Source organism: Lagopus leucura, unplaced genomic scaffold (assembly GCF_019238085.1).
Source record: "Lagopus leucura isolate 7727_CA_CO unplaced genomic scaffold, USGS_WTPT01 Super-Scaffold_100016, whole genome shotgun sequence".
NCBI classification, from domain to species: domain Eukaryota; kingdom Metazoa; phylum Chordata; class Aves; order Galliformes; family Phasianidae; genus Lagopus; species Lagopus leucura.
This window is the reverse complement of record NW_024962270.1, coordinates 458,954-470,999: the sequence shown is the minus strand read 5'-3', so window position 1 is coordinate 470,999 and position 12,046 is coordinate 458,954. Positions and strand designations below refer to the sequence as shown.

Genomic DNA, 12,046 nt, shown 5'->3' with positions numbered 1-12,046 from the left:
CACTTTGTATGGAGATGTTTGGTGTTCACTTGTATTCCACCGAGTGTCAGCAGTTGTGCTGGCTGTCTCTAGGAGCACAGAGGTGGAGTTGCTGCTCCATCCAGCAGATGCTGTCCATTAAGATGTCAGTGAGCTTCCATCCTTATGTACTCCAATGTCACTGTCTCAAGATCTTTATGGTCAGATACTTGTATTAAAAGGTGTGGGTAGCTTGGTATTCAGCAAGGTCTGAGGAAAGAACACCATTGAAAAAGTGTGAAATCAGTGGTTGCTGGTAACTCTTTAAAAGGATCTTAAGCTTCCTGCTTCAAGTCTTAAGCTGATCTCCAAATATAGGAGGAGATCCTCAGGGGAACTGACTCCCACACCTGTTCCTGGGATGCTTCTCGGGGCTTCCTTCAAGCACGCAGTTTGGTGCAGTTGGGAAAAGAAAATGCACGGCATGGATTCTGCAGTTGTTGATTGGTTCAGGGAGGATTAATTCCAGATTTGACATAGAACAGGGGAACATTTGTTCCCTCCCAGTGGTTGTTAATAGGTTTTATGCTCATCTTAGCATTGCCAAGGAGAGCAGAGCTAGTTGCCCAGCCCTGCTATGTTCCATCCTAATGGATGCTTGAGTTCTGCATGCCTTTCTGATAGATGATGGCACCATTTCTCCAGTGGTGCAGTCCCTGGTGCTGGAATTCCCCACTGCAAAGCTTAGCTGGGATGTTACAGCACCTTTGGGCAGCACACCCAGCCCTGCCCAGCACAGCCATCCACGTACCAGCACCATCCCAGTACAACCTGCCCCATCCAGAAAGGAAACACACATCCATGTCAAACATAATATATTTATAGCAAAAATAGGCTTTTTCTTTAGCTTCCATACACAAGGTTTTCTCCCCGTACATTTACGCAGTAAACAGGTCGACTGAAGCAGCGTGCACTGGGCTGACCTTACAGCTGCCCTCACTTCAGACTCCTGCTGATGATGGGGGGACCTGAACCCCTCCTGCAGTTGCTTTCCTGTGCCCAGGGGAAATCAGGTTCCCTCACCCCCAGCTCTGGGCTGTGCACATGCATGGAGCAGCCCTGGGCCAGGAAGCTCCTGGTAGGCTGGGCTGGTGCTGCTCACCTGGGGCAGCCCCAGGAGCCCCCAGCCTATGGCTAGGGCTTCCCTTAGCTCAGCTGGGCTGTTAAGAGCAAATGGCTGGGCGAAGGACCCCAGCCCTTGTGGCTGTGAGAGGAAGATGCCAGCTCTGTGTTAACTCAGGAAGCCTCCCTCATTTCTCTTCAACCTCCACCAACGGGAAGCAGCGTGGGCTTCAGGACTAACAACCCTGCAGACAGCCACAAGTCCTCTGTGCAACCCTCCAGAGCCTGAAGGCTGTCAGAGGCTCTCTCATCCTGCTGAAGGAGTGCCAAGGGCACCCACCTACAAGAGCTTCATGGTTTGGAATTGGTTCCAAACTGACCCAGTCCGACCCACAGGGTTTTGTTTGGCACATGGACATGGATGGCAGGCACAGCAGCAAGTGCATCCCCTCCCTGTGCTGGGCTGGGACCCAGCACAGCCCCTTCCTGTCACACTGCAGTGCACCCACCTGGCTCCTAAGCAAGATGTTGCCTCCATGGAGGCTGTCAACAGGGGAGAAAGCAAAGCTCCTGCAGGAACAGGGTGAGGAACTGCTGCTCATCCTAACCCTCCAACACAGCCTGGTCCCCTCCTGACACCCCACCCGTGTCTTTGGCGGTCCTCCATGGAGAGGTTCAAGTCTTCAGCATCACACCAACATCTCAGCAGCACGGAGTTGCCTCACAGTTTGGTAATTGCACGTAACAGGGCCACTCAGCGTGCCCCACAAGGGAAAAAAAAAAAAAAAATAGAAGGAACAAGACAGTCAAGTAAACTAAATGGAGTCATCCCTCGCCGTCTGTCCCAGCACGACGGGTCACACACAAGTCCAGGGAGAGAGGATGCTGCCCGGCCCTGCCGCAGCGCAGCTCCCACCGCCTACGAGACCATGTACTGGGTGATGGCCTGCAGTGCATACAGCAGCTCTGCCTGCATCCTGGCCTCCAGAATGAGCAAGTTCACGTGGACCTAGAGGAGAAGCAGGAGAAGCTCATGCAGCAAGCACCCACCCAGATTAAGGAGTCATTTGACAAAGGACAAAACGCTCTCAGGTTTTCCAGCATGGGCAAATGCACTTTCCCCCTCCTGTCCTGCAGCCTGTGGCTGTTGCCAGAGCTGTGTCCTGGGCAGCTCCTAGCACACTGGGCATCAGCACATCACTGCTACAGATTACAGCCAGACCAAGGGCTTGCCCACCAAGGGATCACCACCTCTCAGCTCCCCATGCTGCTGGTGGCCCTGTGCCACAACACATCACACCCAACTCCTTACGAACAGCCTGTTTCCATTTTTCCCTTGCTCTCATTTGGTGGCTTAAAGGTTTCTTCTCCTTGAGCATCCCAACCCTCAGCTCTTGCTCAACCCCTCTCTGAGGCACAGCGGCTGCCCTACCTTTTCGCTGTGCTTGAACTGCTTCCAGAACCTGTCAAACATTTCTGGGTTTGTCTTCTCTGGGTAGCAGGTTACCGTTTTAATGTAAACTTTCAGCATTCGCTCCAGTAGATGATTCACTTCTGCATAGTCGTAGTCATCGTACCTGCAGGGGGCACGGGGCAGTCACAGCCAGCACCTGGCCCCAACCACACACCTGTCCTGTGGTCCATCTGGGACATGTCACAGCCATGGGGCAGGGACATAACATTGTCCACTGAGCACCGAAGCCCCATCTGTGCAGCACCTTGCAGCAGCCATGCATAGTCATAGAGCAGTTGGGTTGGAAGGGACCTTAAAGTCCACCCAGTCCCACCCGTGCCAGGGGCTGGGTGCCTCCCACCAGCTCAGGCTGCCCAGGGCCCCATTCAGCCCAGCCGTAGGCACCAGCAGGGATGGTGCACCACAGCTCCCTGGGCAGCCTGTACACTTGCATCATTATGTCTCTTCCAAGCCCATGCACAAGAACACCTCCACACATCTGGGCACACAGCAGGAGAAGCCCACTCTCTTCCCACCTGGATTGAATGGCTTTTTCCCCTGGACCACAAGGTTGCTGTCGTTACCTGATGCCAAACATGCAGTGGATGTAGTTCCAGATGCCCCGCTTGAAGACCGAGGGTTCGCAGCCCTGCCGCTTGGCCATGGCACTGCTCTGCAGACCATCCACCATGCGGAACTTCTCATCCAGGAGATGCCCGATGTCAGAGTAGAGCCGGTTCACCAGCGAAAAGCCATGGTCTTCCCAGGAGTAATCCTGTTGAACACAGCAAGAGGCTTTTGCCACTGCAGAAAAGACTTCGAGGCACGTTTCTGGGAAAAAGGGCTGTCAAAGACCTCAGGATGTGGCAGAATTCACAGGGTTTGCTCTGCCACAAGTCACAGCATCCCTCACCAAGCAGCTTGGGAACGATTTTGACCAGCACCTCAGTGCCAACCCACACCCAGCCCAGAGGGGGCATGCAGTGTTCCTCGAGGGCACAGGTAAGCAGTCACCATGCCTCCCAGCCCTCAGTCCCATGGTGGGGCAGAGCTCTTCTTGGGCATTTTGGGGCCATGTAGGCACCCCATGAGCACCCACCCACTCCCTGGACAGGAGGAGAGTGCAGGAGCCTCACCTGGACTCTGAATACCTGCATCTGCTCCTCGTCGCGCCGCGCAAAGTCCTGGTACCCAAAGTCAGGGTCCTGCAGATAGCACGCGAGGTTGGCGGCACCGGTGACCTCCCCGTCAGTATCTGAGTGGGGAGAGCCCACAGATGGTTGGTGCTGCCCCATTCCCAGGCACTGCTGGCAGCGATGCTCCCATCCCGCACCCCCTCACCTTCCTCACGGTCTGGCGGCAGCGGCCTCGTCTCCTCCCTGCCCTCAGTCTCCACGTGGATCCTCTGAACGCGCTCCCGCAGCGAGTCCAGCTCCATGCAGGAGTCCAGGGACTGCACAGGAGCAAGGCACACCGTGAGGATGGGACACTTCCCACGCCATCCCCATCCTCGCAGTCCCACCCTAGGGGCTCACCCTTTTGCGGTTGATGCGCAGCAGCTCCTGCCCGCAGCCGTTCCCCATGGCGGCCTCGCAGAAGCACTGGTTCCCAGGTGGAGAGGGCTTCAGCGAGCCCCTGCCCCCCGGCCCCTCCTCCTGCTCACAACCGCAGCCGAAAACGAAGCTGGCAAGCGCGTGGCAGTGCGCCAGGAGGACGACAGCGTGCACCAGCTCTGCCAGCGACCAGCTCCACTCGCTGATCTTCAGCAGCTTCTGCAGGACAGACAGGACAGCGATGCACGGCGGGCAGGCAGAGTGCGGGCACCCCATCCGCACCCGACCCGCGCATCCCCACTACCTCGATGTGCTCCTTGGTGATAAGCCAGGGCCTGTGCGCCAGGATCTTGTTGATCTCGTTGAGGTTGCGCAGTTTGGGGGGGATGAAATCGAGACCGCGCAGCCACTGGGGATCCCCCCCTGCCCGCAGGAACTGCAGCACGTGGAGGTTCACCAGGTACCGGCAGTGGTGTCGCGCGGCCGCCTGCAAGAACCAAACGTCAGCCCTATGGGGAGCAGCCGCCTCACCCCCACCAGTTGGCTTCTGCAGAGCAATCCGAGGGCCGCCGGGATGGGCTCACCATGATGGCGATGTAGTGGCGGCAGTCGAAGGGCAGCGGGCCGTCCATGTGCAGCAGGTAGTGCTGCGTCTTCAGGAAGCTGTCGAGGTAGCGCGGGTGGTAGCCCATCTGCTGGGTCACTGCCTCCAGCCGGCCCCGGCTCGCCAGAGCCTTCACAAAGAGGAACTGAGGGCGCTCGGGTTCGCCACCAGACATCTTCACCACCTGTGGGAGCACAGGAGGGGATCAGGGGGTCCCTGTGCAGTCAGAGAGAGGATGCCCTCGGAGCCCAGCCCGGGTGCCCATCACTGCCGCGTCAGGCCTGGTTAGCTGCAGTCCATCACACCCGTGGAGGAGCAGCGCGGGATGCGGCCGTGGCTATTTTCTACCATTGCTGATAGCAAATGCAGTCACTCAGGTGTCAGTGCTTTGCTCAGGTGCCATTTGGAGCTTTGTTTTTGGTTTGAGGGCAAAGGACGGCAAAAAAAGGAAAACCAAGAGGGGATGAGGAATGCCAGCTTCTGTATCTCAAGGGCAAAGGCTGGAAGCGAGCTGCCCTGGCTGTGCATGGAGCTTCCCAGCTTGGTGCCAGGGCCACCAGGCGTGATGGCTTCTTCTGTCCGGGTGCAGAAGGACTAAGAGCAGCCCCATACCCACGTGTGGGCCATGGGGACAGGGCTGCCATCCAGCCCCACCACCCTGACAGTCTCTCCCACCCACATCCCCCCCCCAGCACTGGGGCTGTTCCAGCATCCCCACGGCCTCACCGCTCACACCCAAGTGCCGCCACACCTCGCCGTCCCCAGCCGTCCCCGACCCCCTTCCGGGCATCCCAGCGCCCGGTTCCAGCCGCTGCCCCTCGACGGCAGCCGTCGGGGCCGGAACCCGCCTCCTCCCCCACTCCTGGTGCACAGGACCCCACCGGAGGGCTCCCCCCGACCCCTCCCCGAGGCGGCTCCCGGCTCCCTGCGCCCCGCCGGTGACGCCAGCCCTCCCGCAGCCCCTGTCCCACTGTCTCGGGCTCGAGGGCAATGCCGGTAACCGGTGAGGGCTGCCGGTAACCGGGGCCCCATTGTGCGAGCAGCGGCGGCGGCAGCGCCCCCGGTGCGCAGCGCGGGCAGTGCAGGCGGAGAGAGAAAAACAACTTTGATTGGCAGTGATGGAGGCACGGCGCCTCCCGCATCCCGCACAAAGGGGACGGCGCCGCCGCACCGATACCGGCACCGGCACCGGGCCCCGCTGCGGGACAGCGCCGGCCCCGAGCCCCGGCGGCGGACGGCGAGCATAGCGCGGCCCAGGGAGGGGCGGCGGCCGAGCTGCGGGCAGGGCCGGTGCTGCGGGCAGGACCGGGGCACAGTCGAGCGCGGGGTCCGGTGGGGGCTCCGGTAGCGGCGGGGCGGGTCCTACCTGCCCCGGCAGCCGCTGGCACCGGCTTCCTCGGGGGTGCTCCACGCTCTGGGGACACACGATCATGGTGAGCCCGCGCCGAGCGCCGCCGTGCCGATGTTCTCTGCCCGCTGCCGGCACTGCCCCGCCCGCTCCGCTCCGACCCGTCCCGTCCAGTCCAGCCCCGCCCGCCCCGTCCAGTCCCGGCCGCCGGCACTGCCGAGCCGGGCACCGCTGCAGCCCGGACCGGGAGGGGGCGTGGCCTCTGCTCCGCCTCTTCCAATCACCTTCCCCGGGGGGCGGGTCATGCTGAAGCCACGCCCCCAAGCTCCCTCTTGGGGCGGAGCCAGAGGGGGCGGAAGCGCGGTAGCGCCATGTGGGCAGGGGTGGAAAGTTACCCGTCCGTCCTGCGCCGAGGCCACGCCCACAGGGCAGGGCTTGGGCTTGGGATGCCCCACCGCTAGGGGGCGCCGCGGGGCGGGGTGGGTCGGACCCGAAGCCACGTAGCACGATCTCGGCTTGAGTGCGGAGCGCTGCTTTATTGGGCCTCAGCGCCGCCGCGGCTGCTGCCGCCCCCCCGATTGTGGTTTTGCCGTTGTGGTCTTGCGGGGAGAACCGTGCTGCTCCTCCCGGGGTCGGGATGCGCCTCTCCCTGCTGCCTTGCCCTGCGTAGGGGACAGTGTGGGGTGAGGGGCGTGAGGATGGGGACGGTGGGACTCTGGGGTGTGGGCAGTAGAGGGAAGGAGGCACAGGGATGTGGCCGTGGGAATGGGGACAATGGGACAGGAGGATGTGGGTGTGGAGGGGCCAGAGAATGGGGTGTGAGTGTGGAAGGGGATGGGGGTGGTGGAACACAAGGATGTGGACATGGGATGGCAAGGGAATGGGGACAAGGGGCATGAGGACCTGGCCATGGGAATGGGGGCAGCGGGTCATGAGGATATGGGCACAGGATGGCAGGGAATGGGGACTGCAGGAATGGGGCTGTCAGAGGATGTTGGCCACGGGCAGGAGATGGAGACAGTAGGACATAAGGCTGTGGCCATGAAGTTGGCCAGGGATGGTGCTCCAAACATATGGAGTGGGATAGAGATGGTGGCATGGAGACAAGCACTGGTGGAGAACCAAGGTGGGGGTTGGGGGTGATGTGGCATGGGGACAGCAAGTGTGAGGACGGGGCAGCTCCTTCAGTCCAGGGTGCTGGAAGTGGGATGGGACCCTGATCACACTGGACCTATGGCCAGTGGTGTCCCTGTAACCAGGGGTGGCCCCAGTGCCATGCGATCCCGCCGACTGCCCCGTACCGCTCCCAGAGTGTGGGCCGCAGTGGGCAGCATCTCGGTGCTTGGTCCCTTCCTGCTTTCCAGTGTCTTTGAGGAACGGAGCGGCTTCCGATGTGGGTACTGTCCGTGCAGCCGCAACGCCTCTGCACCAGAAATGGGACTGGGGGTTCTGCAGCAGCCCCAGGCTGGGAACACCACCTCACGCATTCCCATCCCTTCACCCACCAGTCAACGCCACGCTGGGATTCTTCAGGATGGGCACAAAGGACTGTGCTGTCTGCTCCTGTGCAGTGCCTGCAGGGATGCACTATTATGCCCGCTGTCCCCACTGAGGTGCCCATGGGGACCATGAGACCCTGCACATACCAGGGGCACCAAACTCAACCCTACAGACATAGTAGGTGCTGCGTGCCGGGAGGAAGTCACTGGCTCTGTCCTGCATGGTTTTCACTTGGAAAAGCATCTTGGGGCTGCCCAGCTTGTCACACAGGTCGACGGCCTCTGCAAAAGCCACGTTGTGTGGGCACAGCATCCCACCCCAGTGGGCCCACCCGCTGACCCCCATGCTCACCACTGGGGGGGACCCCCACTTTGCTGCGCAGGTGAGACAGCAGCAGGAGCACGGGGCAGTCGGTGTTGGCCAGGAAACTCTGGTTGTCTGCAGGGAAATAATGGTGGCCAAGGGGACCCTGAGCACCAGTGGGGTGGCACGGAATGAGCCTGTGGCTGTGGGGGACTCACCACTGTGGGTGATGTAGATGAACATGCTGCTGCTGTGGGGATGGGCCTGGTGCTGCCCCACAGCGTTTGTGAAGTGGGAGGGGGGTTCTGGAGGCTGGCATTCTGGAGTTTCCCCCATTCTTCCCAAAATCATAGAATCACAGAATCATTCAGGTTGGAAAAGACCTCTAGGAATCCTTAAGCCCATTCCCAACATGCCCACCAACCATGTCCTTCAGTACTGCCTCTTGATAACTCTGGAACACCCCTACGGACACCACCATGACTACATCTTTATGTCCCCCTGCCCCCATCCCATTCCACTGCCTGACTGCTCTTTTAGAGAACAATGTTTTCCTGACATCCAACCCAAAATGAGACCGGCCAAGACCAAAGCGCGGCAAAGCTTTATTGCAGCTGGAAGCTGCAAGTTGGAAACCCACAGCACAAGCAAGCAAGTGGCCAGGCTTGTGCACGCCCAGGCTTACACATGCCCAGCGTACAATTGCAGCTGGGGTGACACTGTGGCTTGTCCCCTTGGGGTGGCTCTCGGCGCTTTGCGTGTCTCTCGGTGCTCTTCACCTCTGGCTGGTGGCTCTTGCCGGCTCCGCCACTGCCTGCTGCCCTTCCCATCCACTGCCACCAGGCTGTGAGCGCAGCCATGGTGAGGAGCAGGGCTGGGGTTCCTTGGGCACTTGGCAGGGTGGGAACAGGGAGCAGCGTGTTCTGGGAGAGGAGTGCCAGCATCATGCTCCCACGTAGCTGTTCTTGTAGGGGCCGTGCTCCTGGGGGCCAGGCAGCCCTGGCGGGTGGGTGCTATTGTCTTGGAGGGGCTCGTAGGGCAGCTCGCTCACATGGCAGATGCTCTCACTGTAGTTGGGCTTGAAACTCTCCACCACATCTTTAGGGACTCCGACCCATTCCTCGAGGGACAGAGCGGGGTGAGAGGGGTCAGGATCTGCCACCGGCTGGGTGGTGTGGTGAGCCAGGGCAGCCAGCTTACCTGGAAGTCACCATTGTGGGTGATGAAGAGATCGTCGAAGTTCTTGCTGGGGTTGGGGATTCGGGGCATGATGATGACCCACACCCTGCATGGGAGCAGAGAGTTGTTAGAGGGGCTGCCTCGCACCGCCCCGCACCGCACAGCCATGCACCCACCTTTCCATGCGCACCAGCAGCACCACCAGGACCAGCAGCAGCAGGCAGGAGGCGATGGGGATCAGCACCGTGTGGATCCAGAACCACTGCAGCTGCTCCTCTGCCATACCTGCAACAAGCCAGGGGGATACTGTGAGGACAGTGTGGGGATGCCGTGGGGACCCTGGGGGCTCAGGACTGCTCCTACCCTTGCTGGTGGCGTTGCTGCCCCAGAAGACAGGCACACTCCACTCGCTCCACAGCTGGGTGCTGCCACAATAGTTGTTGATCTTGCTGCGCACATAGAAGGTGTAGTATTTCTCATAGTCCACGCTGGGGAAGGAGAAGATGTCTCCTTTCACCTCCTGCTTCTGCAGAGAGAGGAGGGGTGGGTGGTGAGGGCCGGCTCCGCGTGGCCAGGGGCAGGCGCGGTGTGGGGGCTGTCACCATCCAGCTGGTGTCCTTGTTGCTCTTGTACTTGACAACGTGCTCCAGGCAGTGCGCGTTGGGGTAGGGAGAGCTCCAGGTGAGCTGCAGCTGGTTGCTGCTCATGTTGCGGATGGTCAGGTTCACAGGTGCCCCTGGTTTCACTGCAAGACAAAGGAGGTGCCCGGTGAGCGCTGTCCTCACAGCCTGGTGGCCCCACTGTCCTGAGGACCACGGCTGTCCCCACGCCACCACGTACCGAGGTTCTGCAGCTCCATGCAATTGCTGGGGATCTCCAGGGTGCGGCCATCCTGGCTGGCATTGACGCGGACGTGGAAGGGCTTGAATTGGATGATCTCACTCTGCTCGAAGCGGCAGCCGATGCGCACACCGTGCTCCCACAGGTACTGCTGGCACTCCACCGCGGGCGACCTGTTCTCATACCTGCACACGGCAGTGACGGTGCTCCTTGGACCCTGCACACTCCTCCCAGAGCCATCCCAATGCTTCCCATCCCCACGAGGCTGCAGCTGAAACCTCCAGCCCCAGGCACCCACCAGTAGTAGAGGGAGTAGTTGGCCGTCAGCATCTGCCCGCTGCCCCATGTGCAGGTCATGTACTCCTCATTGAACACGATGCACTCCACCCCTGGAATCATTCAGGTTGGAAAAGACCTCTCAGATCCCCCCAAGTTCAACCCCAGTGCACCCCACCATGCCCATCGCCACATCTCTCAGTGCCACATCCCCGCAGTTCTGGAGCACCTCAGTGATCCCTGGACAGCCCAGCTCAACTCCCATAGCCCACTCTGAGGAGCCCAGAGCTCAGCGCTGTGGTTACGGCAGGATGCTGCGCTCAGCTGCTTTGCCAGAGGAAATGAGTGTTTACCATTTTCTAACGCAGAGCAAATGGTGGAGCTGAGCAAATGAGCGCCGCTTTGGTATGGAAACTGGGTACGTGATCAATAGACAAGAAATGAGCTTCCAGCAGATAACAGAAGGCACAGAGGAGCCATCCACCCCCATCCCCTGCATATGTGCGCACCGCTGACGCCGCAGCAATGCAAATGGAGGCCACGCAGATCTGCTGACCACAGCTCAGCCTGGCTGACGCACAGGGCTGATCCAACCTTCACTCAGCCCTCCTGCAGCCCCCCGGCATCCAAAGGGCTTTCATCACAGCCAGATGCTCAGCCACGAGGCTGCCCCAACGGCTAGGCCCCACAGGGGCCATTCATACCCACATGGAGGACGGGCACTCACAGAGCCAGCGACAGCAGCAGTGCAGCAGCACTGAGCCAGGAGCACGGATACACACCACTGGTGTCACGCAGGCCCACGTGGCCCCACATCCCATCCTCAGCCACCATCACTGCGCAGCAATTTCCCCCATCCCCACCACCCACAGAGCACTGCAGCCATCCCTCCTTACCTGCGGGGCTGTGGGCAGTGGCCAGGGAAATGCCCAGCCCCAAAAGGATGGGCACGAGCGAAGTCCCGGGCACCGCCATGGTGCGATGCTTGGTGTGCAGCCCACCTTGTGCGGCTCACAGCTTCCGCACCACCGCCACTTCCTGAGCCACAGCAACACCCACCCCGACGGGGCCGTACCGCCCTTCCTGCTGAGCTCCACGGCTCCAAGCCCCACTTTTTGCCCCACGAGGGCCCTGAGGTTCTTCCTACCCCTCACCCCAATGGGGCTGCCTCACTGGAGCAGATCCCCTGCCCAAAGCCCGACCCGGGGGGGCTGTCCCGGGGGGCAGACGTGGAGACACAACCAGGGGGGGCTGCTTGGGCGGCTCCATGGACACATGGGCAGCGAGCAGGTTTAGTCGTTGTGCAGGACGTGGTTTAGTGAGAACTACTGGCAGTAGGTGGGCTGGATGATCTTGTAGGTCTTCTCCATCCTTGGTGACGCCATGATTCGATGGCTGAAGGGAGGGCACTGAAGGGAGGGGACACTGCCGGGAGAGTCGCGGTGCTTTTGGGGGCATTCACCGCCCGCCTCGGGGAGAGGAACGGGGTCGGAACGCGATCACGTGGTCCCCGCATTTCCGCCAGGGGGCGCCGGGGGCATCTCGGCCATCTTCGGCCCTTTCCGCCCTCCGTTCGGCGCGGGCTCGCGTTCTTCCTTTCGGCATTCTTCGCCTTTCCTCGGCACGGCTTCGGGACTCTCCGGCGGCGCTCGCTTCTTTCCGCCTTCCGTCGGGCGGCGCAGGCGCATCGTCGGGCGGCCCGGCGTTCCTTGTCGCGGCCCGGCCGGCCCTGCCCGCCCGGTATGGCGGCCTTCGGCGTCCTCAGCTACGAGCACCGTCCGCTCAAACGCCCGCGCCTCGGCCCGCCCGACGTGTACCCGCAGGACCCCAAGCAGAAGGAGGTGCAGGGGGGGGGAGGCCGCGGGGCGGGGCAGCCCGCCGGGGCCGGGGGTCGGGGCCGGGCCGTGTCA

The 12,046-nt window shown here is 61.3% G+C and overlaps 4 protein-coding genes across 10 annotated transcripts in view; 1 reads left to right on the top strand and 3 right to left on the bottom strand.

Annotated features, from left to right (window-relative positions):
* Nucleotides 1-816: 816 nt before the first annotated feature.
* On the bottom strand, nt 817-6,168 carry LOC122182867 (sestrin-3-like). Of its 2 annotated transcripts, XM_042876501.1 has the most exons (9): nt 6,057-6,168; nt 4,671-4,874; nt 4,391-4,573; nt 4,069-4,305; nt 3,875-3,986; nt 3,670-3,788; nt 3,118-3,308; nt 2,513-2,657; nt 817-2,089 (listed from the first exon to the last, which is right to left on the bottom strand). In XM_042876501.1, exons 1-9 carry the CDS (start codon nt 6,120-6,122, stop codon nt 2,000-2,002), a joined length of 1,347 nt encoding a protein of 448 aa, XP_042732435.1. In that variant the 5' UTR covers nt 6,123-6,168; the 3' UTR covers nt 817-1,999. The 2 variants fall into 2 exon arrangements, with proteins under 2 accessions (XP_042732435.1, XP_042732436.1); XM_042876502.1 differs by lacking the exon at nt 4,069-4,305.
* A 415-nt stretch (nt 6,169-6,583) lies between these two features.
* CUNHXorf65 (chromosome unknown CXorf65 homolog) lies at nt 6,584-8,084 on the bottom strand. Its single transcript, XM_042876313.1, has 6 exons — nt 8,060-8,084; nt 7,890-7,976; nt 7,685-7,819; nt 7,544-7,612; nt 7,340-7,461; nt 6,584-6,700 (listed from the first exon to the last, which is right to left on the bottom strand). The coding sequence occupies exons 1-6, from the start codon at nt 8,082-8,084 to the stop codon at nt 6,584-6,586; spliced, it is 555 nt and encodes a 184-aa protein (XP_042732247.1).
* A 349-nt stretch (nt 8,085-8,433) lies between these two features.
* On the bottom strand, nt 8,434-11,167 carry IL2RG (interleukin 2 receptor subunit gamma). 2 transcript variants are annotated; one of them, XM_042876601.1, is made up of 8 exons: nt 11,033-11,167; nt 10,159-10,249; nt 9,861-10,045; nt 9,623-9,765; nt 9,384-9,546; nt 9,197-9,305; nt 9,042-9,126; nt 8,434-8,961 (listed from the first exon to the last, which is right to left on the bottom strand). In XM_042876601.1, exons 1-8 carry the CDS (start codon nt 11,109-11,111, stop codon nt 8,785-8,787), a joined length of 1,032 nt encoding a protein of 343 aa, XP_042732535.1. In that variant the 5' UTR covers nt 11,112-11,167; the 3' UTR covers nt 8,434-8,784. The 2 variants fall into 2 exon arrangements, with proteins under 2 accessions (XP_042732535.1, XP_042732534.1); XM_042876600.1 differs by having other exon boundaries at nt 9,197-9,546.
* A 696-nt stretch (nt 11,168-11,863) lies between these two features.
* MED12 (mediator complex subunit 12) overlaps nt 11,864-12,046 on the top strand; it is a 34,888-nt gene continuing 34,705 nt past the window's right edge. For all 5 annotated transcript variants that reach the window (XM_042876329.1, XM_042876328.1, XM_042876332.1 and 2 more), the window contains exon 1: nt 11,864-11,977. In XM_042876329.1, coding sequence (XP_042732263.1) covers nt 11,879-11,977 — 99 coding nt within the window. In that variant the 5' untranslated portion in view covers nt 11,864-11,878. The remainder of the gene's footprint in view (nt 11,978-12,046) is intronic.